Here is a 26,370-nt window from a genome sequence, read left to right as displayed (position 1 = left end):
TCATATATACAAGTACTATATACTTCAAGTGCTGAAGTATCCAGTAAATCCCTTATCTTTTACTCCCTGCCCACCACTTGTACAGCGTATCCACGCTAATTGCAGGCTTGCCATCAGCGGTTTGAGCTTCTGCAGACTGCAAGCCCCGGCTTTTTCAATGGGCACACATGCATGCAGGTGGTGGCTTGAGTGGGCGCACACGCCCATTGAAAAGAATGGGAAAAGGTCACATTTTTTCCTATCTGTGGGGGGTTCCGGAACAGATCTTCCATGCATAGCAAGGGCATACTGTATCTCCTTTTCTTCCTCACTCCCTACAATTCTGGCTAAAATAGCTGAAAATTTGTGGATACCTTAACACTATGGTCAACTTTGAGAGAACCAGTGTGGGACAGTGGTTAGAATGTTGGATGAGGACTTCAGAAATCATGTTCAAATCCCCATTAAGCAATATAACTTAACAGCAGAGTTTGGGACTGTCACTCATTGTCAGCTTGACATACCTCACATGGTTACAATGGGGGGGGGGAGTGGATAAGAATAGAAATGGTATGCCACTTTCTGAACAAATTGAAGAAACAGTGGGGTATAAATGTAACAAATAGAATAAACATTGTGCAAATTAAATATGTTGCATTACTAGCCAATGTTTTTTTCTTCTAAACCAGGTCTCCACAACATACAGCCCGTGGGCCGCAGGAGGCCACCCAGAGCATTTTGTGCAGCCCCTGGGGATGTAGAGGATACAAGTTTTCTTCCGTCTTTCCCTTCACCCACCCGGCCGAAGGCATGGCCCCCTTCCCAGGCCTCCAGAGCCCTGCATGGTAACGGCGTGAGGCAGCTGCAGCTCTCTGGCTTCCTGAGCAACCGCCCAGGGAGAAGAAGAGGAGGAGGATGGCGGGCAGATGGGCAGCCACTACTTTAGCCTGGCACTTGGTTGCTATGGCTGTGCCACTGCTGCCCCAGAAACCTCAGGGAGCCCGGACAGGAAGAAACAGCAGCCCAAGGAGAGGTCTGTTGAGTAATAACAACAAACATTAACATCCTCACTTGTGGCAATGTTGGGGGAGCCAGCTAGCGGATCCATGGGGCGAGGAGGAGAGAAGAGGCTGAGAGAGTGTGGCAAGAAAGTGGGTGAGGAAGAGAGTCGAGAGGTTTTCCCACCTCCACAGCACCCTCCCTGATGGTTTAGACTCTAAGCTTTCTGCCCCAAGAGGCATCAGATCCAGGATGGGTCCTAAAAGCAGCATCTTGTTGATGTTCACTGCCTCTAGGTCAACTTTGACTTATGGCAATCCTATGCATGATTTTTATGAGCCTTCTAAATCATTCCCGTTTTATGGCGAGTCTAGCATGGGATTTTCTTGGCAAGATTATGTTCAGAGTGGGTTTGCCTTATCTTTCTGAGACTGAGAGAGTGTGACTATCCAAGGTCACCCAGTGCTCCAAGAGGGGATTCAAACCCTGGTCTCCAACTTTAAACCTTTCCATCACCCTGCCTTTTCTAATGGGGCTTTGTTGTTGTTGTTGTTCTTGTTTTGTGCCTTCAAGTTGTTTCTGACTTATGGTGACCCTCAGATGCCACCTCACACCCACCCATCCCATGCCCTCTGAGTCCCAAGGACTAAGAGGGCACCACCTCACACTCACACACCATGTCCTCCAAGTCCCAGGGACTGAGAGGGCACCACCTCTCTCTCTCAAACACACACACACACACACACACACACACACCATGTGCTCCAAGTCCCAGGGACTGAGAGGGCACCACCTCACCCCCCATGTCCTCTGTGTCTTGCAAGGTGGCTGTCAGGTGGGGCTCCGAAGGCAGCTCCACCACCACCCCTATCTGCAGCCTGAAGAGGTCAACCTATTTTAAGTTTGGCCCCTGCCTATTGCTACATTTTGCAGGTCTGTTCTAAAAAGATAGATTTAAATATGTTTTGCCTGCAGTTCTCCTAGTGCTACAAAGGGAAGTACAGTTGTCCCTCCGTATCCATGGGCTTGCCATTCGTGGTTTCAATTACTCGCGAATGGCAAGCCCATGGCTCCCTCCCTCCCTTACCTTACGGCTGGTACGGCCTTCTTCCAGCTGGTGCAGCTTTTCCTCAGCCAACATGGCCTTCCTCCAGTCAACACAACCTTCCTCCAGCTGTCATGGCTGTTTTCCCAAAGGTCGCACCCTTGCTCTGGCCGAGGTAAGACTGCGCTGGCTGAGGTAAACCCTCAGAAGAAAGCCACCCTGGCCGAGGTAAAGCCATCTTCCAGATGACGTGGTCTTGTCCCTGCCGGCATGCTGTTTTCCTGGCCAATGCGGCCTTGCTCCGGCCAAGGCAAGGCTGTGATGGCCAGAAGGCCACGCCAACCGAGGCAAGGCCTTCTTCTGGCCGGTGTGGCCTTCCCCCAGGTGGCATTATAGTTTTCCCGGCTGGTGCGACCTTGATCCGGCTGAGGAAAGACTGTGCCGGCTGGAAGAAGGCCACATTGGCCAAGGCAAGGCCTTCATCCAGCTGGCCTGGCCATTTCCCTGGCCATGCAGCCTTTCCTCAGCTGGTGCGGCATTGCAGCAGCTGGCCCCACCATTTTCTGGGCCATGTGACTTTCCCAGGAAGGAGGTAAGGAAGGAAATATTCAAGTCCCATTGTCCCCAATGGTGCTGCCACTGGGAACAATGGAACTTAGATATTATTGGCAAAATTTCATACTCGCCATGGGTGGGTGGGTCTGGAACGGATCCCCCACAAATCCGGAGGAACAACTGTACTATAGATACAGGCACAAAAGAACTAACTGAAATTCACCTAGATGCTTTAATATTTCAGAATACAACTTTTTATCCCAAGGAGTCACTACCTGTTTGACGTTAAAACTCTCCAGAATGCTTCCCACTAGCTGTACCAGGAACTGTGACAGTCCTATGTCATTGCAGAACAAACACAGCAACTCAGAGTCGCAGTGGGTACCTAACAAATTGCTGATGACATGGAGGGCAAGACGAAGATGGGATGCTCCCTCAAGCATACCCTCCAAGACCTGTAGAAAAAGAAAGGACCAATGTACATTAATATACAACTCATGTAAATACAGGCTGAGAACTCTGCCAGAGGTAACTGTATTCCCCACCACCAGCTCAAATCATAAAATACGTCAGAAACTTGCAAACCACTGGTTCCACTATCACTTTGTCTTCAACTACATCTTTACACAACATTACTATCCCTAACTTCATTCTGTATGGAGGGCTCATCTATATGTCACGTCCCTACTTTGTACATCAGTTCCTCTACACCCTATCAGTTCATAAGATTTTCCTTCATTCTTCATTCCTTCAGTATCCATCTATGGATTGTCTTATCCCTGCAAATACTATCTAAATGACCAAAGCAAATCTTACAATTGAAGAATATTTCTATCAGTGTGTATCATTATAAGATTTTTATCTTAGCTTCTGAAAGATTAGCCACAGAACACAGTATGAATTTTATGGCTTTGTATGCAACTCACCTGCTGACCAGAATCCTTGAGCTGGACCTTGACCCGTTGAACAAATGCAGGGTCTCCCAAAAGATTCAGTGGGGCACTCAACTGCATCTGTGCGGGATTTGTGGCATCTATAAGGTGTTGCCACTCTTCATCACTATCTATCTCCTAAAGAGCAAGCATGAAGACCAATGAAGATCACAATGATCAAGAGAACACAGAATAACTTCCTTACTTTTTAGCAAAGGATTGTGCTATCTAGCTACATTCTCACCTCAGTTTCTAGATCAACAGTATCAATGCTGCATCTTGCTCGGGTCTCTGTTCTGCAACTTCCTGGCTGTATTTCTGGGAACTCATGTTCATAATCTTGTGTAATCAAGTTTTCTCTGTCCATGAAGAAGGGGGATTAGAAACTGAAGCCAGACTAGCATCCACTCTATACTCCTCATCCTTATCATGCTATCTCCAACCTCTGCTTCTTATCCTTACCGAAGTTTGGAGAGTGGCTCCTTTTGCTCCCACTCTGTTCCTTTTCCTCCTAAAGCATGGGGCTTACATTCTCCAATGTCAGGAAGTTCTTGATGCTCTCTGCTACTATTTGTCTCAGCAAGGCAGGTCTTATGTGGGTACACTTCACTCTCTTTGGCAACTACTACTTTAAGTGAAGCCTTGGGTTTCCCCCTCTCCTGTAAAAGGCCAAACATCAGATGATCAGACTGGATTGTAAAATGGACTGTGCCCATCAACCCACAAAGGACTTTGCAGGGACAGTGTTACATGACTCTCACCTTTCTCCGAGCTTCCTGGGCCATCTTCTGCCGTGCCTTTCTCAAGATTTTTGACTCACCACTGTGAGGGGCAAGTGAATGTGCCTGCTGCTCTTTCAAAGCTTGTAAATCAGGGGGCAATTTGCTGGTGAAGGGGTTCACTATGCCCTGATCTGCTGTGTCATCAATCACTGCAAGAGAGGGTCCAGGTCAGGAAGCAGATTTGTATGGAGTAGTCAGTTCAGTTCATGCAAAAGACAGATTGGGGAGAAATGGCAGAAACGGGTAAGAGTCAATGCTTACCAATGACTTGCCCAGCAATGAAGGGGTGATATAGCAACTCTGGCCAGGACAAACGCTCGCGAGGGTCCTTCATTAGCAAACCTTGCAAGAAGCTCTACAAAAAGATGAAAGATGATCACCTCTATATCTAGACAGTAATCATAGCCTTCTTACAATCTTATCTACTAATTTAAGCAGAAGAGCATCAGAGCGATGCACCTCCTTCACTGTGAATGTGAGTCTCTTTAATCCAACCCTACATATAATAATCCTGAGAATGTTAACTTTTCCCCTATGTTTAGGTTTCTATCTTTCAAAACTGCAGTAGGAAGAAATAATAATACTGAATCCCTGATTGTATACTGTGCCTTAAAAAACTGGACTGCTCAATCAATGTTGCTGGAAAGTATTTTTTTTAATCAAAGCATCTCTCTTAGTGAGTACATGTTTCTCCCAGTCATAGCTCTAAGATGTTGAAGAGATACATACATTTGGACCTACTGAAGTAATTGAAACTTTGAACTGTTGGGAGGGCAGGAGTGCTATGGAAAGAATGGGGCGTGCGCACATGCATCATCACACCACCACTCCACTGCATGCACAAGCCCCATTCATTCCAATGGGGCTTGAGCATGTGCGGAATTCAGCTTATGCGGGGGGGGGGGGCGGAATGGATCCTCTGCGTAAGCTGAGGGCACGCTGTATTCCTTCATGACAGAAGGTTGGACTAAATGGCCCTTCCAACTCTAAGATTCTAAGAGCTTGTGCTTTATGGTTCAGTGTCACCAAACCTATGTTAAAAGCTAATGTTGAGAGATCTGAGTTATAAGTCCATAGAAACATTGAGATGGTGGCAATGGGGTTGAAACGATGAGGAAACTGACCAGGATGGGAATGTTTGCCACTACGGGCACCCTTTTCAAATTCCTTTCTAGAACCAAAGGAACTAGAACACTGTTTCATATTTAAACATACCTATTTGGATTCTCAAGAGTCAAAATATATCTCAGAATCTGAATTCTGTGTTGAATTCTATATGCCCAGATTTACATGAGACAAACAGCATTACGAAAACATCTTGTAATTAGGGAGTTTTTAAAAAAAATACAACAGTTTATCAGACACTGACAGTGGGAGAGTAAGATTAAGCAGCATATGTGAAATCCACATAAAGATATCGTGTTTCCTGGGAGAGAATGAATTCAGACCACAAGTACATACAGTATGATGTAGCAGATACAAGTGAGACTTAGCCATGAGAAACTCAAAATTATAAATCCCTGCAGCAAAATGCTTCATGGTTAACCCTGAGCAGATCTATCAGGAATTATTCTTATATACTGAAATCAAAATAAGGACTTTGTGCATATAAATGCGCCCTGAACTCTCTGCATGGAATTCAAAAGATTTGTAAATAGAAACTACCTTGAAGTGAGGGCTCATGTTTTCTGGCCACTTGATAGGGTCCTTGATGATCAGGCTGACCAATTGGAAGATGCTGTTAGTGTAGAAGGGGGGAGTCCCCACATACAGTTCATACAGGATGCATCCCACTGACCACAGGTCAGCTGTGTGATCATAGGGCTTCTCCTCTACTAATTCAGGGGACATATACAGTGGTGTTCCTTTGATAGACGTCAGTACCATGGTGTGAATACTCATTGCACGGGCAAACCTTTGCGGAAAAGAATGAAAACAACTGAGATCTTTCAGCTTCCACAACTTTAAAAATAGGAAATGGAAGATCTTACGGTACTTACCCAAAGTCACAGAGTTTGATTACACCCTCTTTTCCCAATAAGATGTTTTGAGGTTTCATGTCACGGTGGAGGATCCGATGGGAGTGCAGGTAATACAGTGCTGAGACTAACTGGGAGGCAATAACCTGAACCTGAGAAAGAATTTGTGACCTTGACACTTAGGAAAAAAACCACTTACTTTATACTAATTACTACATTATCATCAAAATAATAACAGATCTAATAATTTCATATGTTTTTATTATCATTCTTGGAATCAAAGTAAGACTTACAGTTCTAGGTTTCCAGAATCTTCCTTTTTGTTTTGTGACAACCAGGACAACATTTGTCCATCTCTACCATTATGACACCTTAATCATTATCTAGGAAATCCAAAAGACTTATACCAAGTTCACAGGTGAGGACTCATGGCCTAGCAGGATGTGGCCAATGTATATGCTATTACTTTTGATATTGGTCTGCTTGTCCAAATGCCTGCTTGGCCACTGTCTCCCTTTAAATCACTTACCTGATCCTCAGGCAAATTCCCATCATCCTCAAGGATCTGAAAGAGTTCCCCCTCAGCATAATCTGTCACTACCACCACCTGGAAGATGAAAATCAGACCAGAAGACCAATGATAGCAATAGGAAGGGGCAATACTATAACTAGTGCATCTCCACTGTTCAAAAGAAAAGAGTTCAACAGGTATGAACACATTCTGATGACTTAACTGGCAATGATACCTAGGAAGTGGTCAAAACTCATAGGTGGCTATTTGGGACAATGCCACTGTGATGCAGGATAAGTGCCAGATGCAGCCTTATGAGCCAATAGGCCTAACATGGCAATCTAGCCATCAGGAAAAGGTTTGTAATTTAGGCAGCTGTCATCAAAATTGCTAGTGCCTGGTCCACTCCTGCTAAGACCTCACAACTGAAACACCATACATCATGAAATTTGCTGAGCAAAATGAAGCACCTTTTTAGATCTTTCCTTATGGTCTGCTATGTACACTCCTTGCCTCATCTCCATTCAAGCAAATATCTCACCTCCTTATCTGTGTCAAAACTGTCAAGCATCTGGACAATATTGGGATGATGAAGCCCCCTCATGATCTCAATCTCTCGCTGTAAATTCTTCAGTTCTTTCTGTGACCGGCCCACTTTGGGGATAAACTTCAAGGCCACTATCTGTCAGTTTTAAAAAAGAAAAGAAAAGCAGGAGGGGAGCTGAAAACATGTCCTATTTCTCTGCCTGAAAGATGAATTATGGATTAACACCTACTGCATTTCTTACGTCGTCTCGCTGTTGATGACCATCCCACTCTTCCATTCTGCTCTTACCTGTGTGCTGTATTTACGGCGTCCTTTATATACCCTTCCAAAAGAGCCTTCTCCAATCATCTCCAACACATGATACCGCTCCATGATAGGAATGTGGGAAGACGAATGGGTGTTAACCTGAAAATGCAGAAATTCAGCCGCTTACAATTTTGCCCTTTTCTGTGCTACCCTCTTGCTGGCATTCATTCATACATCAATAGGTAGTAGATTTTGAGATGGCAAATTGTACATATACCCCACCATCAAGATGGCCCCTTCTGCTGCCTGCCACTTTTTTTGTGCAGAGCCCTGTCATACTGCTCTTCGGAGAGCCTGACAAATACTTCTGCCTCACAGTGAAGGGATACTTGTTCAGAACAAGGTTTTATAGGAGAGGTTGCCCATGAGACCACTATTGCCATGATGGCTGAGGCAGTCTCTAGGGCTGACTCCCCTTCAATACCTACATCAGGAGGCCTCAGTTTCTTTCCTAACAAGCCGATGGACGGCTGCAATCATATAATTGCTCCCACTACAAGCAACTTGAAGAGGGCTGCCATGGAGGACTAGACAATCCCACTAAGCTAATTGGGATTTGTTGCTGTGAAATAAATAGTTGTGTTAGCATTTAATCTGAAAAACAGAAGGAGTAAAAGCAGCAATAGAAGGAGGGGGAAAGAATAATGCTTTAGTCTTAAACGCTTTAAGTGTATGCCCCACGAGATTCCTTTGTTTTGACTACGGTCAGCCCTCCGTTTTCATGGGGGATCTGTTCCGGATTCCCTGTGAAAATGGAAACTCGCAGGTATTCAAGTCCCATAGGATTGAATGAGGGGGTGCTTGTGAGCGGCTGCAGGCACGCTCCCCATTTTAACCCTCTCCATTTGCTCCTTGCGAGTAAGCGAGGGTCGTGGCTCTGAAGTCTGTGAAAACAGAGGGGCAACTGTATATGATTGTGCAATCGTCTTCTCAGAAGTAAACTCCATCTAGATCCATCCAAGTAAGAGATTAGAAAACATTGCTGTCACTAAGCAGGTGGGGACCACACCAAGTGACACCTTAAAGGGGGGGTGTCACTACCTCTCTTCAAGTACCTACCTTTTGGCTGAAATGGCCCATGGCATTAATCTGGCTCCCTTAAAATGCTTTAAGAGATGGTGGGATTGGGGTGGACCTCAGTGGGAGGAGAAAGGAGAAACCTCCGGGTTTTTTAAAATTAAAATTTCAAATTTCAAAAATTTTACATTTTTAAAAAAATTAAATTAAAAAAATTTATTTTAAAAAAATCTTGAAAAAACATCACATATCAGCCAATTCTTCACTATGTATAAGTAAACACACCTGGTTGTACGTATGAAAACTGTGACCTGAAGGTATAATTTTAACTGTGCTAGTTGTTTATGTCGCAACTATGAGCATGACATTCAGAGTGGTCTATGGGAACCAGGATTTAGGAGTAGCATTAGCAGACGGGAGTCCGAATATAGTATTGCTATCGGTATATAACTCAGAGAAATGGGGAAAAGGGGGAAATGATTTGATAACAAATTTGATTACAGCAGCGAGATTAATTATACCAAAAACGAAAATAACTGTGCAGTTGGAGGAGTGGTATAAAGGGAAACTAGCGATTAATGATCAATTGACAAGCAGACTGAAAGTAAAAAAGAAGGGATTATGGAAAAGGAGTGACTGGAAAGAATTCATTGAGGAAAGAAGACGGAAGATTACCTCCAGGAGAGGAACCGAGCCTTTGGATGGAACAGAAGGGGAAATGGCTCTGGCATGTAACAGATATTCAGGAAAGTTGTAATAGAATATATAGAATATATATATATGGAATTACGCATTGTATAATATTCATTGTATGGATTTTAGTTTCAATGATGTTTTTTCCAAGGGAGTAACCTTAGGCTCCTGTGTGGTGTGAAATGGGGCCAGGGAGGGAGAGGCCAGCCCTAGGGCTTGACGCAACTAGGGGTTGTAGCATCCATAGTTGTCTGTGGGTTGGTTATTCAGGCTATGAGGCCATGTTCTGGAAGAGTTTCTTCCTGACGTTTCGCCAGCATCTGTGGCATCTGGCATCTTCAGAGAATGCTGGCATGGAAGAGAGAGGGGTGTGTATATATATATATATATATATATAAAATGCGTGACCCTGGGTGGGGAGGAGTGATTCCATGTTAATCTGTGCAATCTATTATTAACATGTAAATCCCTTCCTCTCAACCCACAGTGTCTGTACCCCAAGGCAGTGAAAGCGGTGCCAAACCAGGCTATTCCTCCAGTGTGGACCAGCCTTAGCGCTTAGCGCTTCCTCCCACCCCCTCGCCCCCATCCGCCGGGCCTCCATGGCTTACGCCGCCTCCGGGTCTTGGCAAAGGGCGACGACGAGAGACGACACTCCTCCCTTCGGGAAGAAGAAGAGGACGGGAGGAGAAGGGAAGCCACTGATGGGCGCAGGCTCCAGAAAATGGCGTCGCCCGGCGGTTGCCTAGCAACGCCCGGCCCGGAAGTGGACTTCGCTCGGCCTCCTTCCTTTCTGGAGAGACAAGATGGCGGCGGCCGGAGGAGGAGAGGAGGCAGCAGCGGCCACGGCGGCGGCGGAGCCAGGGGAGGAAGACCGGTGAGAGGGCGGCTGGGCGCCCCCCGGGACACCGGGCAGCAGCCGGGCACTAGCGGAGCTCTCTCCCTTTCCTTCTCTCTCTCTCTCTCTCTCTGTACAAGCCTTACATAAGTAAACAAAAGAAGAAGAGGAAGCTTGCTCAGGGCTTCTTCTTCTGAGATATATATATATATATATATATAGAGAGAGAGAGAGAGAACACCTGTGTATATAGAAGAAAAAGCTTATATATATATATATACACACACACACAGGTCTGCTCAAGTCTTCTTCTGTTTATATATATTACCTTGCTCAGGTCTTACACACACAGACCCATATATAGAAGGAGAGAGAGAGAGAGAGAAGAAGAAGACCTGAGCAAGCTAATATATTAGGTTATAAACAGGTTATATACAGGTCTTCTTGTTCTGTATAGATAGAAATGTACATAGATATATTATTATTATTATTATTATTATTATTATTATTATTATTAACCTTTATTTATGAAGCGCTGTAAATTTACACAGCGCTGTACATGCAATATATGCTCAGGTCTTCTTCTGTGTGTGTGTGTGTGTGTATATGTATGTGTGTGTATATATATATATATATGAAGAGAGAGCGAGAAGAAGAAGACCCAACAAAGCCTCTCTCTCTCTCTCTCTCTCTCTCTCTCTCTCTCTATATATATATATATATATAAAAGCTCGCTCAGGTCTTTTTCTTTGTCTTCTTTTGTTTACTTATGTAAGGCTTGTAGAATGAGCCCTTGGTATGTGTAGCCTTTGACCAGTTCCCCAAGCATATGAAATCCCCCATGAGACATGGCTGGCATGCATGCCTCTGGTATAATAAGCAGTCAACCGATAAGGATTTCTACAAAGATACTATCAGGAAAGGTCTTTTGAAGATATGGTTAAAAATAAAAATAAATCTACAATAAAATACCCCTCTGGCACTCAACGCAAGAGGCTTTTTTTAGGACAGGTGGAAGGATAATTCAAAGTGGTTAACTTACAAAGAGTTAACAAAGCTAGACAAAAACAGTAATATTCAAATAAAACAGAGGAATTAATACAGGAAGGTAAAACAGTACATTGGTTTACATATACACAAATTAAGAGGAAATACATAGAAGACATCAGGAAAGATGGGATAGGAAAAAATGCAAATAAACTAGATGAATTATGGTGGAAACCTGGTAAGAAAAAAATATCAAAATATTATTGACTAGAACTAGGGAAAAAGAAACGATTAAGGAAAGTATGATAAAATGGGCAAGAGATATCGGCCATGTAATACTATATGAAGATTGGCAGAAAGCATGGCAAAGAACAAATAACTTTACAGCTTCACAAGATCTTAAGGGAAATTACATGAACATATCCAACAGGTGGCATTTAACACTGACAAAACTAAAAAGAGTCTATAAATTACAAGATCAAAATGGTTGTCGCTGTGACAGTGAGGCAGGCTCTAGGCATCATATTGTGGTGGTCATGTGAGATAGATACATAGGCAAATTCAGAATATACTGGTATTTAAAATCCAATTTGAAATGGTTCCTGAATTATACCTGTTAAATATAACATCAATCATGAAAGAAAAGGATGAAAGGAAACATTGGAGGGTAATCTTTTATCTTATAACACCAGCCAGAATAATGATAGCTAAAGATTGGAAAAATAAAGAAGTCCCGCCCATAGAAAAATGGGCAATAAAAGGACAAGAGCTAAGAGAAGTAGAGAGATTAACATGCTTGATTAACAATAAACCAAAAAATAGACTAGAAGAAGAATGGTTTCCATTCTTCAATGGTGGCATGACTTATTTGGAATCAAGAACAACCTACTGAATTATTAAGAAATTAGAAAGCAGAAGACGTAGAGAATGGAGAAAATAAGATAATAAAGGAAAGGACAAGATAGATATATTTGTTTTTCAAGAGGGTAGAATAAATTTAATTTGTAAATGAAGGAAAATAAGGGGTTAAGGTAGAGTATTAAGGATATTGATAACTATAAAGAAACTGTATAAGACTTATATTGAAGAGGAAGTCAATTTATTATATACATTCAATAATATACCAATAATGTACCATTTTTTGTATCTATGTTTACGTTTATTTCAATAAAAAAAGCAAATCCCACATTGCTGTGATAGCTTTAAAAAGTATGTAATTTTCTCTTTATCCTATGGCTCTTGAACCAAAGCTTTGTACAATCATGCTGCAACAGGCATAATCACAGTTGTTGGTATTGGTAAAGAGAGACATGCATGGAACTGGTTTATAAAATCTATAAGACATGGCTTTACAGTGGGCCCTTGGTGTCTGCTGGGATTTGGTTGCAGGACTCCCTGTGGATACCAGAATTCTTGGGTGTTCAAGTCCCATTAAATACAATGGCATAGTAAAATGGTGTCCCTTATGTAACCATGGCAAAATCAAGGTTTGCTTTTTTGGAATTTTTATATAATTTAAAAAATATTTTCAAGCCATGGATGTTTAAATCCATGGATAGGGAGGACTAACTATAACATACAAAGTGTTTTGTAGAACTTTACCTTGTTTGTTACGACCAACCAAGGAAAAGGAAACATAGCCAGGGAAGCCGTGTTGGCTATATATAGCAAAGTACAGGGTGACCAGATGTGTCCTCCTTTTCCAGGATGTGCCCTATATTTCAGCCTTCTGTCTAGGAGGAATTCCCAAGTGTTCTTCACTTTTAGCGTAGCTAAGAAGCATGGATTTATATTTCTGCTGAGTGTTTTGAGCTTTTATTAGATCATGCCCTCTTTTTCTGGAAGGTCCTTCATTTTTGTGATGTCTTGTCCTCCTTTGTGGATGTGACATCTGGTCACCTTTTAATGTACAATAACATCCAAAATCCACAAAACAGTGGTACCTTTATGGGGCTGACCAAAATGCACATTATAACATGATGCAAGCTTTCGAAGCTCCTCTGGCTTCTTCATCAGGTAAAGTTGTTTTAAAAAGGAAAGAGGGAGAGAAAAATGACATTTTTTGGCATTCTAGGTACTGAGGACTGGAACAGAAAAATAAATTACCGAATCCAGTGACCAGAGGAGTAGGAATATTAACCCCTCTCCATCCCTAGTAACAAGTCTGCAGCATTGGGGCCACCGTTTTTCCTTCTTCTTCTGAAATGCTGCCAGAGTCTTGCCAAAACTGTTTTTGTTTTCGGTTGATTTGTTTCTGTGGATAACAAAAATGGTTTCCCTTATTTGAAGACTTCTCTTTCTAAAATCATATATGCTGACCCTGAGGTCTCCTTACATTCAGCTGCTCTAGTAGCTAAGACATAGATACAGTCATCCCTCTATCCATGGATCCAATTATCCACGGTTTGAAAATAGTATGTGTGTGTGTGTGTGTGTTCCAAAAAGCAAATCTTGATTTTGCCCTTTTTTAAAATCATTTTACTTCCCCATAGTCTGTAATGGGACTTGAGCACCGATGGATTTTGGTATCCATGGGGATGTCCTGGAACCAAAGCTGACCAGGTACCAGGGCCCACTATATAGCCATTTCTTACATATTTTATAAACCAGTTCCATGCGTGCCTCTCTTTACCAATATCAACAGTTGTGATTATGCCTGTTTGCTGCATGATTGTACAAAGCTATGTTTCAAAAGCTGTAGAATCAAGAGAAAAGTATATGTTTTAAAGCTACGCAGTGATATGGGATTTCATATGATTGGGGGAGTGGTTAAAAGCTGTGGATTTTATTAATAATAATAATAATAATAATAATAATAATAATTTATTTATACCTCACTCTTCAGCCAAAAGGCTATCAGAGCGGCTTACAATTTGTTAATTAGACATTATCATTAGAAGTAGTAACGTAGCCAATAAATTGTTCCAGTTCATGTTTGTTTGTTTGGGAGCAGGGAGTAAGATTGCATGGTGTCTTTTTCTCTCTAAGACCAATTCCCATTGGAATAATTATGTAGAACCTGCTTGCTCCAGTAATGCTTTGTTATCTAGATAGGAAGATCTGAGAAGATGAGCCTGTTTGTAACATTTCTTTGTCTTCAGGGTTTTGCCTTCAGAGGTGGAAGTCTTAGAGTCTATCTACTTGGATGAGCTACAGGTATCTAAAGGAAATGACAGGTATTTGCATTATTGTCAGATATGTTGCTTGTCCTTAGATATGAAATACAGGTGGAAAGCCTTTTTCAGACAGATGGCTGCTGGGCTACATTTACTCAGGGCTAACCTGTGGCTGCATGCGAAAAGTGGGTGGGCCCAAAGCAAAAGTGGGCAAGACCACCTCACACTGGCCTGTTACAGACTGCCAAAATAAAGCTGCTTTGGGTCTCTTTGAAGGTATGCTATTTAAATGATGCATGCATCCTAAGAATCCGGAAGCTGCACCAAAGCTGCACTCCAGTGCTTAGGAATGGAGTGTGGCTTTGGCGTGACCTCCGGACTCTTAGGACCCATGCATCATTTAAATAGCATACCTCCAAAGAGACCCTAAGCAGCTTTATTTTGGCAGTCTGTAACAGGCCACTGTTATACACCCACATACATCAGCAATACCTGCTGTACGTCCAAGAACATTTTCTTTAAAAAACCCACTATTTTGTGAAGCTGAGTGAGGTGAAACTGTAGAAGTCTCCATAGGCTAGATTTGGCTTAAAGGATTCTTCACCTGTAATATAAAGCCCTACATGGCTCAGGTCCAGGCTGTTTGGCAGACCATATCTCTGTATATGAACTGGCCCAGCCTCTGCGATCCTCGGGAGAGGCTCTTCTCTCCATCCCAACCACCATTACTCGACAGTTGGTGGCGACATGAGAGAGGGCCTTTTGTGCGTCTGCCCTTAGACAGTGGAACTCCCTTCTCAGGGAGACCCAAATGGCCCCTTCCTTGTTATCCTTCCACCAGTAGGTTAAGACCTATCTGTTTAGATAAGCTTTTAAAACAGAAAGTTTTTAAAGTGTGAGATGGTGTTGTATTGTTTTAAAATATTTTTAGCATTTTATTATTTTAATATGTAACATGTTTTAAGATTGTAATAATTTAATTCAATTTTAATGTACTATTTTGTATGCTTTTAACTGTACTGTTTTTTAATGTTGTGAGCTGCCCTGAGTCCCGGTTTTGGGGAAAGGGTGGGAGATAGATAGATAGATAGATAGATAGATAGATAGATAGATAGATAGAATCATGGTAAGAACATACGTCTTTGCAAAGTCTCTATTTACTTTTTCTTCAGTCTGAGAAAGGAAGGAATAGCATATACCTGTGTCATTGTTGTGTTTGATCTTCCATTTGTTAGTGCTCTTCTGATAACTGACCTTCACTTGAATTTTACTCCAACCGTAGGTCTGACCCCTGGGAAATCTCCATCACCTTACATCCAGCAACTGCAGATGATCAGGATTCTCAGTATGTCTGCTTTGTTCTTGTCCTGTCTGTGCCGGTTCAGGTAAAACCAAATATTCCCTTTATTGCCATTTTGCCATAATGTATGATTATACTATTTGTTTTAACTTATTTATTTATTTATTTTTAGTATCCAAATGAAGTGCCAAAAATAACTATTCGAAATCCCCGCGGGCTGTCAGATGAGCAGATTGGGAAGTAAGTGGAGTATGTGGAGAACATTCAGTGTTACTATTTAGTGCAGAGACTAACATAACATTATTTTCCTCTATTACAGACTTTCTTTGGAAGGAGTAATTCTAATCACATAATCTTGTTTTGCCCACATTATATTATGAGAATTATCCATTAGTTAACGCTTTTTTTACATTTGCAACTGTATTATGGCAGAGAGGGCTCAAGCTGTTACTGTCGTACTGATATTGAGAGGAAGAGAAGGAAGATACCTTATAGGACTGTATATTGTAGTCATATATACAACATAAACCTTTTGGTTTATTGCTGTGCTACAATGTAAAAACAAACCCCAACCCTGTCTCTTAAAATTGAGGGATTGAGTGTTATTGTGACTTGTCAGCTAATCTGGATTCTGTTTAGGGTTACATCATCACCTTTTAGTTACCAGAGTGCCTACTTCATGATGGTAGTTATACCAAACAGGCCAAATTACCATCAATACTTGGCTTACGTATTCTTAAATATTGGAATCTCAGGGTATTTATGGGAAATGAGCAGGCTCTGGGGTAATATAGGCTATTTATTATATGTATTCATAAATACACAAACATGTACATTCCTCAGAGGGAGGAACACAAACATGTCAATTTATGGGTGTTTACCTTCATCTTATTAAGTTACTTGTAAGGCATCATGCCTTCCTTACATTATATAAGATGGCCATTAGGATATTTCACTTTCATGAGGAGTGAACCTTTATCTCTTTGCAACTGTTGTAATGGTTAACACATACATGAATATTACCATCTTAAACAATATAATTCAGCCATATATCCATCGTCATCACATTCTTTCATATGATCTGTAGTGTCTGTTAAGGCATTATAAAGATATTTCATAAAGGCTTTCACATGTACAGAATTGTGCCCTTGTATCATATCCATAACAATCAAAGAATACAGTCTAATCCAGTGGTTCTCAAACTGTGGTTCGTGACCCCTTTGGGGGTCGAACGACCCTTTCACAGAGGTCACCTAAGACCATCAGAAAACACATATTTCCAATGGTTTTAGGAACCAAGACACTGTTCCCCTATGATTGGGCATCACCACAAAATGAGGAACTGTATTAAAGGGTCATGACATTAGGAAGGTTGAGAACCACTGGTCTAATCTGTTGAGGCACTACCCTTCTCTAAACAGTCACTTCTGATAACACAGGCATTCAAGTGTTAATCTCCTTGAGCACTGTTAAATCTTAACAGTATCTTCTATATGCATCTTAACAGGCATCTATAATGGAACATACATCTATTTCAGCATAACCTAGATAAATGTCTCACCAGTACCATCTCTCAGTCTCTCAGTAACAGCCCAACTATCAAGGACCACAGTCTTCATCAGTGGAGACATGCCCAAATAACAGTCTGATCTGTAGCTCTGTCTTGGCTCTTTTTATTCTCTCCTTATCCTTGCCCAGGTTGTCAGTTATCCAATCAAATTAAAATGAAGATGCTGACAGTTCCCATGTTTGTGATATCCAGTCAAAACAAAGATCTTTAACTATAATCCTGGTTGTGGTCCACTAGAAGTCTTTAGCTGCTGTCTGTCTGGATGACATCAACCATCATAGCACCAGCTATGAGGTTATCCTTAGTCAAATCTACTGGAGGTCCTCTTATCCTAGTTACAGTTGAGCACACTACACCTGCTAAAGGTTACTACCGGTCACATCTGCTCACATCCACAGTGTAAGGTTATTCTCAGTCATATTTCATTGATATTTGAGCAGGCATTTTCCAAGACTTAAGCTGTTGCCAATTTCTCACTGATACATATACCCACTCTAATGCATCTAGATTTCTGAACCTCTGTTATATTTTATATGCTATACTCTATAGGTTATATTCTGTACTTTATTGGTTTATCCCCAGGCTGCAGAGTTGACAGTCAAAAATGCCTAGCTATTATTATTCTCTCTGACTTTTCTTCGCAAACAAAGATTCAGGAAGGACTCATCCCGCGCTTTCTACAAGCGCGTTGATGACTAAAAAGGCCAACCTGAGATAAACAAGTCCGGTTGCAGAAAGCACAGCAGAAAGTCTCCTTATTATTATTATTATTATTAAGATTTATTTATAAAGCGCTGTAGGTTTGTAACGTTATGGAAAATAAAATCCCTTTTCTGAAAGAGAGAAGTGTTTAATCAACCAAGAGAAGAGGGAGATAATATCAAAATGTATTGTCTTAATTGAAAACAAGGTCTAGTTTTTTAATCCTTGGGTATCAATATGGACATTGGACAAATATCTTGAGATTTCCTGTCCTTCTAAAGTGTTCCCTGAAAAAGTGAATAATTCTAAATTGCTGTTGCCATGGTCCAAATTAGGAAATAACTACACCTTTTCATGGGTCATATTCCACTGCCACACAACCATCACAGGATCATTCACACAGCAGCACTAGTCTGAGCAAGGGGCACATTACTTACCAGTTGTCATCATACCACTTTTTTTCATCATGTTCAGAAATAGAAGGTGGAACACAACTTGAAGTAGTGGACTAATCAGCTGAAATTCTGAAATTTTATTGATGTTCATCTTGTTATAATTGGCTGGTTTAGCCAATTCTTTAAGTGTTGCCCTCTAAACCCTCTAAACATTTATCAAAATAGTTCTATTCATACCCCTTTTTTTGTCATCATTCTAGGATTTCACAGACACTGCGAAGTCTTACTAAGGCCCGACTTGGTACACCTATGTTATATGAACTTATAGAGGTAAGAAAACAGAAAAACAGAGAGACCAATTTATTTTGAATGCCTGTCCATATGTGAAATGATATATTGGCTTTCCATCTCTTCATAGAAGGGAAAGGAAATCCTCACTGACAACAACATCCCACATGGCCAATGTGTGATTTGCCTGTATGGCTTTCAAGTAAGTAGATACTGGATTGCTTTCTTGTTCTAACCATTTGAGAACTAGTGAAATTGACAACAGTGATATAAGGTGATGATGGGGTTTACTCAAGAAGGAAATCTGTAACAGAGCCTTTTGCACATCTATGGTGATCCATGAGAGAGCATCACATAGGATTTTATAGCTGGAAGAACTATAAAAAGCCAGGTAAACTCTGCATGGAGGTGAGATACAAAACCTGGTTGGATTTGATGACATGTGACAAATGAATAGATGTTATATTGTCTTGAAGCATCCTGTGAGCAGCATCCTGTTAGTGACATAGCACACATATAAGTGTGAAATTTGTTTCTTTAGATGGGGTGCAGGGAATTATTCACTAATTGCATCCAATCCAAAACCTCCCCCAGCACCTGTCAAATTCCAAGAGGGGTCACTTCTTAGCAGTGGGTGGGGAAGTCATTTAAATAATGAAGACATGGATGCTCAGGGCTTTGAGAGGAAGGAAAAGAAGGGTGCTCTCTATCTGGATTACACCTTTATCCCCCCCCCCCCCCCGCCGCCATAGGACCAGCTGCATTTTCATCATCTAAATGACCTCCTCCTCTCTTACTCTCCCCACCAGTAAGCAGCAATAACTAAGGTCCCTCCCAGGTCTTCACAGCTTTTTGGGGTGCAGGGTAGGGAGATTTCATAGTTCCATGAAATGTTGCTCTCCATCAGCTTGGTAATAATTTTAAGCCTTAACCCTAGCTAAAATTATAAGTGATTATATTTTACATCTTTATTTTCCCAGTGTATAAAAGTTCTTTCCAAGATAACTATTCATTTCACCATAATAAAATATTACAATTCTTGTCAAGGATGCTCACTCTTTTTATTTGTCAGAAACATTGTAAATGTAATCTTTTCTGACTGGAAAGTGTGTAATATTCTGGCCGTTGGAGCTGCTGAAGAATTTATAAGATTGTCAAGGCATTGATGGCCAAAGCCCAAAGAAAAGAACAGTTGTAAAGAATGCAGAGGTATGCCAATCAGTCTTCTTACAGCAGTTAGAGGTTTTATCTAACTTGCAAGGGTTATGAACTCAGAATTATCTGAACACCTTAAAACATTCATCTTCCCCCATCTTGGTATATCACTGTATGTCATTCTGGAGCAACCAGTTAGATTGATCTTTTCAAAGAAAGGAGCAATTTGCTACAACAGAAATGAGACACCCCTGTTCATATTCAGAACAATACATGTGTTTTACATCCAAAGCATTATCCTCATACTGCAGAGGGAGAACTGAGACTCTAGAAGTAACACACTTTGTGACATATATTTCAAACCACACAGTATTTGAGGTAATACTGTATATTCATAATATTCTGCCCCTTCCACTATACAGGAAAATGAAGCCTTCACTAAGACGCCATGTTACCATTACTTCCACTCATATTGCCTTGCCAGTTATACACAGCATATGGAAGAGGAGAAATGTGCACAGAGGAAAGAAAGATTACAAACATTGGCTCCTCTGCCAAAAGAGGTAATAGCACTTTCTTTATTTACTGCAATTGTTTTTACCAGTTCTCTGGCTGTTTTGCTCAGGAATGATTTCTGAGTTTGGAGTAATCTTTGAGATTATGGCATCATAATACATGGAGAACATTTTCCAGGCTAGATAGAAATCAGCTTCCCATTGTTCAGTGTCATATATTTGTACAGTCAGCCCTCCGTATTCAGGGATTCTTTATCCACAAATTCAACCATCCACAGCTTGTAAATATTCCAAAGAAAATATAAATACCAAAAAGAAAACCTTGATTTTGCCATTTTATAGAAGCAAGACATATTTACTAGGCCATTGTGTTTAATGGGACTTGAACATCCACTGATTTTGGTCTCCACGGGAGGTCCTGGAACCAAACCCCAGCAGATACCAAGGCCCACTGTACTCATTTGTGGGTTCTTTTGTTTAATAAGAACAAAGCTATAGCCAGTGAATAAATTCAAAAATCTGATGTTTATCTTGGGAGATAAACAATAAACTCTTGCTCCAGTTACTACACTTTAGGGTTCTACAGATAGAGGTGGATTTTGCAGCTCCAGTATAAAGGAGCTGTGTACTGAAGATCATGCATGCCAGTAACCACATAGAAAATATTATGGGTGGATCACAATCCAATCTGTGTGGTGGGAAAGGGAGTGGACCAGAATCCTATCTGTGTGGTGGGAAAGGGAGAAGAAGATATACTGATTACTTTACTTCTTATGTAGCAGTGTTTTTCTATATACATGTTAGTTTCTCAGGAAACAAAATAATCTCCCAACCAATAGAATAGTTTTTGACAGTATTCCCAGCTCTGATCTTCCAACTCATTTTTTGTTAGTTTGTTTTGTTTTTTACTGGTTTTGATATAAGCTCTTGCTGTGTCAGGAAGATCATAGAATAATAGAGTTGGAAGAGACCGCAAGGGCCATCCAGTCCAACCTCCTGCCATGCAGGAAATCCAAATCAAAGCATCCCTGACAGATGGCCATCCAGCCTCTGTTTGAAGACCTCTAAGGAAGGAGACTCCACTACACTCCGAGGGAGTTTGTTCCACTGTCGAACAGCCCTTACTGTTAGGAAGTTCTTCCTAATGTTGAGGTGGAATCTCTTTTGCTGTAGCTTGCATCCATTGTTCTGGGTCCTAGTCTCTGGAGCAGCAGAAAACAAACGTGCTCCCTCCTCAATATGACATACCTTCAAATATTTAAACAGGGCTATCATATCACCTCTTAACCTTCTCTTCTCCAGGCTAAACATCCCCAGCTCCTTAAGTCGTTCCTCGTAGGGCATGGCTTCCAGACCCTTCACCATTTTAGTCGCTCTCCTTTGGACATGCTCCAGTTTCTCCACATCCTTTTTAAATTGTGGTGCCAAGAACTGGACACAATATTCCAGGTGGGGCCTGACCAGAACAGAATATAGTGGCACTATTACTTCCCTTGATCTAGACAGTATACTTTTATTGATGCATCCTAAAATTGCATTGGCCTTTTTAGCTGCTGTGTCGCACTGTTGACTCATGTTCAACTTGTGGTCTACTTGGACTCCCAGATCCCTTTCACATGTAGTTTCATTCAGTCCCCCATCCTATACCTATGCATTTAGTTTTTCCGCCCTAAGTTCAGATCTAATAGCATCTGAAAAGAAGAAAGCTTTAATGGCTAAAATCTCTGCCAGGCAATTAATGTAGTTCATAAAAAGCATTGCGTTTTGCTCAGGATCCAGGCTATGCCAGTAACACTTGAGTGATGTGTCACAATTCTTTTGCTAATAACAGTGACCTTAACTGGTAGAGGAAGAGGACTTTTTTAAAAAGGAAAATTGCTGCTTACTAAATCAGAGAAATTGTAGACTGTGTAGTCAGTAATGTCTTAATCCATATCTAAAATTTTTATTAACTTTTTTCTGTACAGGAAGATGATGTGCCATGTCCTGTGTGCCGGGGGCCTCTGGTGTATGACCTTGAAACACTGCAAACAGCGCCACCACCTCAACAACCAATGGTGAGAGAGCATGCAAAATAAACTTCTCAGAGCATCTCACCTCCTGCTAAAGCATGGGTGGGAAACATGTGTCCCCTGAATCTGACTTTTGTAGTCCACGAAGCCATGTGCTAGTCTTCCAATCCTCCCATTTTTTAAAATGTGTGATTTCTGTGCAATTTCATCAAAAAAGCCATGCACAAACCCCCCTCAAGCTTGCCCATGAGAAAATGTGCTACAATACCTCCACTGTCCCCCCTCAAGCACTACAGAACCCCATAGTTTGCAGTTCCTCTCAAAATGGCAATTAGAAGTGACTTCCTGTTACCATTTGTAGAGGGATTGCAGAGGAAAACCATTTCAGCTTGCTGGGGGATGGGGGGATGTGGCCTGTGGGAGTTTGGGGTGACATTTCCCCCAGGTTTTTGTGAAATTACCCAGCTCTACTCTAAGGGATGCTTCCTCTATTTCCAATATTCTTTGTTACTAATCAGGGCTACCTAGAAGCTCTTAAACAGTGTTCTTGATATTTTCCAGATTACAACATGCATCAAGTTTGAGGAGTGCCTGGCTTGCATATGCAGCTGGACTGCAACTATCATCAGCCCAAGCCAGTGTAGCAAACTTGAAGAATGATGCTTACTGTAATAAGTATGGAGGGCCACATGTAACTAAGGGGCTAATCAAACTGTCTTGAAGGGCCAGTGTGGAAGCGTGGCATTTTGACGCCTCGCCCCAAACAATATGGCAGAGCCGTTACAGCGCTCTGTTGGTGCAGCGTTTAGACATGCTGTGGCAAAGGAGCACTGAGAAGCCACTGCCATAGCAGTGAGAACACCTTTTTGCTCGCGCTAAAAGGAGCAGCATTTTGCCATTCTTTTTAGCGCTGGCAGAGCGCCAGATCAGGGCCACAGTGTGTGGTTGCCACAGCCCCAAGCCAGCGAAGAAAAGGATGACAGGACTCTGCTCCAGAGTGGCAGTCTGTTTTGCCCCTTAGTTTTAGCATACATGGTGCTCTGTGCTTTTGTGAATTGTGGATGATTGTGGTTTGAGTACTGAAGAATTTACCTGAATGTTAATCCATTGCCAAGAAATGTACAGTCATCCCCCCGGATTCACGGATTCGATAATTCATGAGTCCCTAGGTGTGTGCGTGTGCACTCCTCTCTCTCCATCCTGCCCCCCCTCAGGCTTTTCCCCTGTGAGTGACAGAAAAGCCAGGAAGGTGCATGCTCACAGCTAGGGACTTGTGAATAATTGAGCTCTCTGAAGCCTTGGACTGAAGAAGGATGTGGCCAAAGCGCCCTCCTTCCTTCCCTCCCAAGGTCTGAGAGAGGTCCCTGGACTTCTCCCAAGTCTTGGGAGGGAAGGGGGACAGGGCCAGTGCACTCTTTTCCCTTCCCTCCCAAGGTTTGAGAGAGGCTCCCCGACTTCTCCCAAGCCTTGGTACTGAAGGCAGATGCGGCCAAAGCACCCTGTCCCCTTCCCTCCCAAGGTTTGAGAGAGGTCCCCTGACTTCTTTCAAGCCTTGGGAGGGAAAGAAAAAGCAGCCAGCACGCGCTCCCATGCCCTTCCAGCACATCAAACAGCTTGCTAGAGCTGTTTGAGGCTTTGGAGGGGAAATGTATGCGCACATGAGTACATGCTAGTTCCCACCCATTATTTGCCAATTTTTCATATTTGTGAGGGTCCTCCGCCGCTAACCCCCTGAATCCAGAGGAAAGACTGTAATCTGATTAAGAGAAAACAAGTGCCAGAACATTCACAGGCCAAAAAGGGGGGACCTTTCCCCCTCTCCTACCTTTCCTTTTGCTATCTTGTTTTCAGTACACTATGTAGTAGATTTAACTAGCCTTGATGCATTGAATTTCGTGTTTTTTTCAGTGCTTACAGATATAATTATTTGTACAATTCCAAAACAGTTTGCCCTTCTGGGAGCAGAACCAGTGGCTCTCACATGTCTTGCTTAAATAAGCATGTAACAAATTTGTAGCACAGAGACAGAAAACTCAACTCTTGCTAGAAAACATTTCTTTTCTCCATAGGAAGTATATCAACCTGACACACAGACACTGCTGCACAGAGAGCAGCTACACCTGATCTATCAGAGACAACAAGCAAAAGGAGGCATCATTAATCCTGAGGCAGAGCGAAATCGGTACTTCATTAGCCTGCAAAAGGTTAGTGGGATCATTGGGACTACAGAGATGATAATTTGAATATTGGTATTAGGGAAAAATGATAAAATTGAGAAATCTTTTCACAGCACAAGAGCAGTTGATTTTCTTTGCTAGGAGAGTAGCTGATGTACCCTGTCTTGTATTGCAAGAGGTGACTGCTATTTATATCCTTGGCGATTTTTTTAAGTACTCTGTATCTGTACAGTATTATTCCTAGCAGCATTTTGCAGCTTACAAAGTCTGAAGGATTTAGTCTAGACTTCAATACTCATTTGGTGACACCAGGATTTTACCTCTTGGTATCATAGCCTGGGGATCAGACTATGCTGAGTGCATGTGTTTTCTGCCTTTCATCATGTTATCTCTTTTTCTCAGTCTTCAGGTGACCCTCAATATGAGCATGGAACCATTACAGAGAATGCCATGGATGCGGAGAAGGAGCTGCCACCAGCAGACTCAGAACATCCTCAGGGAATGATAAACACTGTTCCAGTGAGAAATGAATCTGACAAAATAGCGAGACCGCCTATTACCTTCCATCACCACAGCAAGAGAGAGAGGACACGAGGGGAGAAGTCATCTTTGCGAGGCCCTGGCTTGCAATTGCACTTCAAGACTGTGGAGATGCCAGAAGAAATGCGTACCAGTGTTGAAGGAGAATCCAGAGCCTTTAGTAGAAGACCTAACTGGAGGAAAGAGAGAGGGCAGTGGAGCTGTGGGAAGTACAGCCAAAACTTTCCAAAATCTTGCAGCAAAGACCAGGTGTCCTTCCAGATGGATAAAAAAGAGCTATGTACCAGTGACATCTCAACAGTCAAAGAAGAGTTGTGTTTAAGAGAAAAGAAAAACGCTGTGGGGAAATGGGAATCAGTGCAGAAAACTGAGGCCCAAGACAGAGAGAAAGATGACATAGAGGCTAGCCATAGTGAACTCAGGGAGCCAGCCGGTTGGCAAGGTCAGCGTGGGATGCAGAATTGCAGGCGATGGGAAAAGAGCAAGAACAGAGAACATGGAACTTATCCTAAAATGTCAAGATGCCAAGGACAGTCCAGACCAAACTTAAGGAGAGAACCGCATGGCCAGCAAGCTGAGGGTGGCTCCTAGCAGATAAGAGTTGAAATTTGAAGGAAGGTTTTTCCCTAGGGGAGAATACTGATGATTTTGTTATGCTTTCTGTTAGCCATCTGCCTCTGAATTATTTAGGCAAAAACAGAGCTTTGGTAAAATTCTTTGGTGGTGCATGAGTGGCCTACAACTTGTTGAGTTGCATGAGCTTTGTAAGTGGTGTGCTGTTCAGAAAAATCATAATGGTGCTGATGGATTATGGTGGTGATTGACAATTTCAAAGGCAATAAATAATAGCCAAACATTGGTGCCCATGGATAAATTGTAGGATCTTCTGACAAGTTAACATTGTTGCAGAGGTGAGGAGATTAAATTTATTATCTTAAAGGGGAAGCAGTGAAAAATACATTCTTGAATGTAACACTATTTAAAAACTATTAAAATAATAGAGCACAAGTCTCTATTTACTGTCTAGTGCTATAGATAGGAATTCCCAAACTTCTTTCCATTTAGTGTTACACTGGTCCAAGACATGATGTGTTTGAATCAATTTTGACCTGGCAATTATTAGAATTCAAGGTCCTTGGTGTGCTGGATAATAAAAGGACCTTTGTTGAGCCCCATAAAGTTGCAGCCAGACTGCCTGATGAGAAACAGGCTGGACAAGCGCCTCATTGTATTTAGTTCACTGGCAGTTGATTCACTTCAGATCTCTAACACTTTAACACTATAATTGGTTCATCTTAACTGTAACACTGAACATGCCCTTTCCAAAGGGCTAATTAATTTAATGATCAATGGAATATTTGCATTCAGAATATCTAGTTTAGCTGATTTCAGGATAGTCTTCATATGAAATTTTTTTATTCCAATTGGCA

The 26,370-nt window shown here is 41.9% G+C and overlaps 2 protein-coding genes across 4 annotated transcripts in view; one reads left to right on the top strand and one right to left on the bottom strand.

Moving 5' to 3' along the window:
- STK36 (serine/threonine kinase 36) overlaps positions 1-10,101 on the bottom strand; it is a 29,696-nt gene extending 19,595 nt beyond the window's left edge. The window contains exons 1-12 of the mRNA XM_042453647.1: positions 9,957-10,101; positions 7,618-7,734; positions 7,324-7,464; positions 6,801-6,878; positions 6,293-6,423; positions 5,958-6,207; positions 4,554-4,647; positions 4,272-4,441; positions 3,973-4,169; positions 3,755-3,869; positions 3,505-3,648; positions 2,854-3,033 (exon numbers count right to left, since the gene is read on the bottom strand). Coding sequence (XP_042309581.1) covers positions 2,854-3,033; positions 3,505-3,648; positions 3,755-3,869; positions 3,973-4,169; positions 4,272-4,441; positions 4,554-4,647; positions 5,958-6,207; positions 6,293-6,423; positions 6,801-6,878; positions 7,324-7,464; positions 7,618-7,701 — 1,584 coding nt within the window. The 5' untranslated portion in view covers positions 7,702-7,734; positions 9,957-10,101. The remainder of the gene's footprint in view (positions 1-2,853; positions 3,034-3,504; positions 3,649-3,754; positions 3,870-3,972; positions 4,170-4,271; positions 4,442-4,553; positions 4,648-5,957; positions 6,208-6,292; positions 6,424-6,800; positions 6,879-7,323; positions 7,465-7,617; positions 7,735-9,956) is intronic.
- A 35-nt stretch (positions 10,102-10,136) lies between these two features.
- On the top strand, positions 10,137-25,801 carry RNF25 (ring finger protein 25). Of its 3 annotated transcripts, none has more exons than XM_042453730.1 (10): positions 10,137-10,222; positions 14,272-14,346; positions 15,569-15,671; positions 15,759-15,826; positions 18,514-18,583; positions 18,672-18,743; positions 20,119-20,259; positions 22,179-22,268; positions 24,293-24,427; positions 24,803-25,801. In XM_042453730.1, exons 1-10 carry the CDS (start codon positions 10,152-10,154, stop codon positions 25,529-25,531), a joined length of 1,554 nt encoding a protein of 517 aa, XP_042309664.1. In that variant the 5' UTR covers positions 10,137-10,151; the 3' UTR covers positions 25,532-25,801. The 3 variants fall into 3 exon arrangements, with proteins under 3 accessions (XP_042309664.1, XP_042309670.1, XP_042309680.1); XM_042453746.1 differs by having other exon boundaries at positions 10,163-10,222; positions 14,272-14,326; XM_042453736.1 differs by lacking the exon at positions 18,672-18,743.
- The last annotated feature ends 569 nt before the right edge of the window (positions 25,802-26,370 follow it).

Source organism: Sceloporus undulatus, chromosome 1, assembly GCF_019175285.1.
Source record: "Sceloporus undulatus isolate JIND9_A2432 ecotype Alabama chromosome 1, SceUnd_v1.1, whole genome shotgun sequence".
NCBI lineage: Eukaryota > Metazoa > Chordata > Lepidosauria > Squamata > Phrynosomatidae > Sceloporus > Sceloporus undulatus.
Note: the sequence above shows the minus strand (reverse complement) of the source record. Positions and strands in the feature narration are given on the sequence as shown.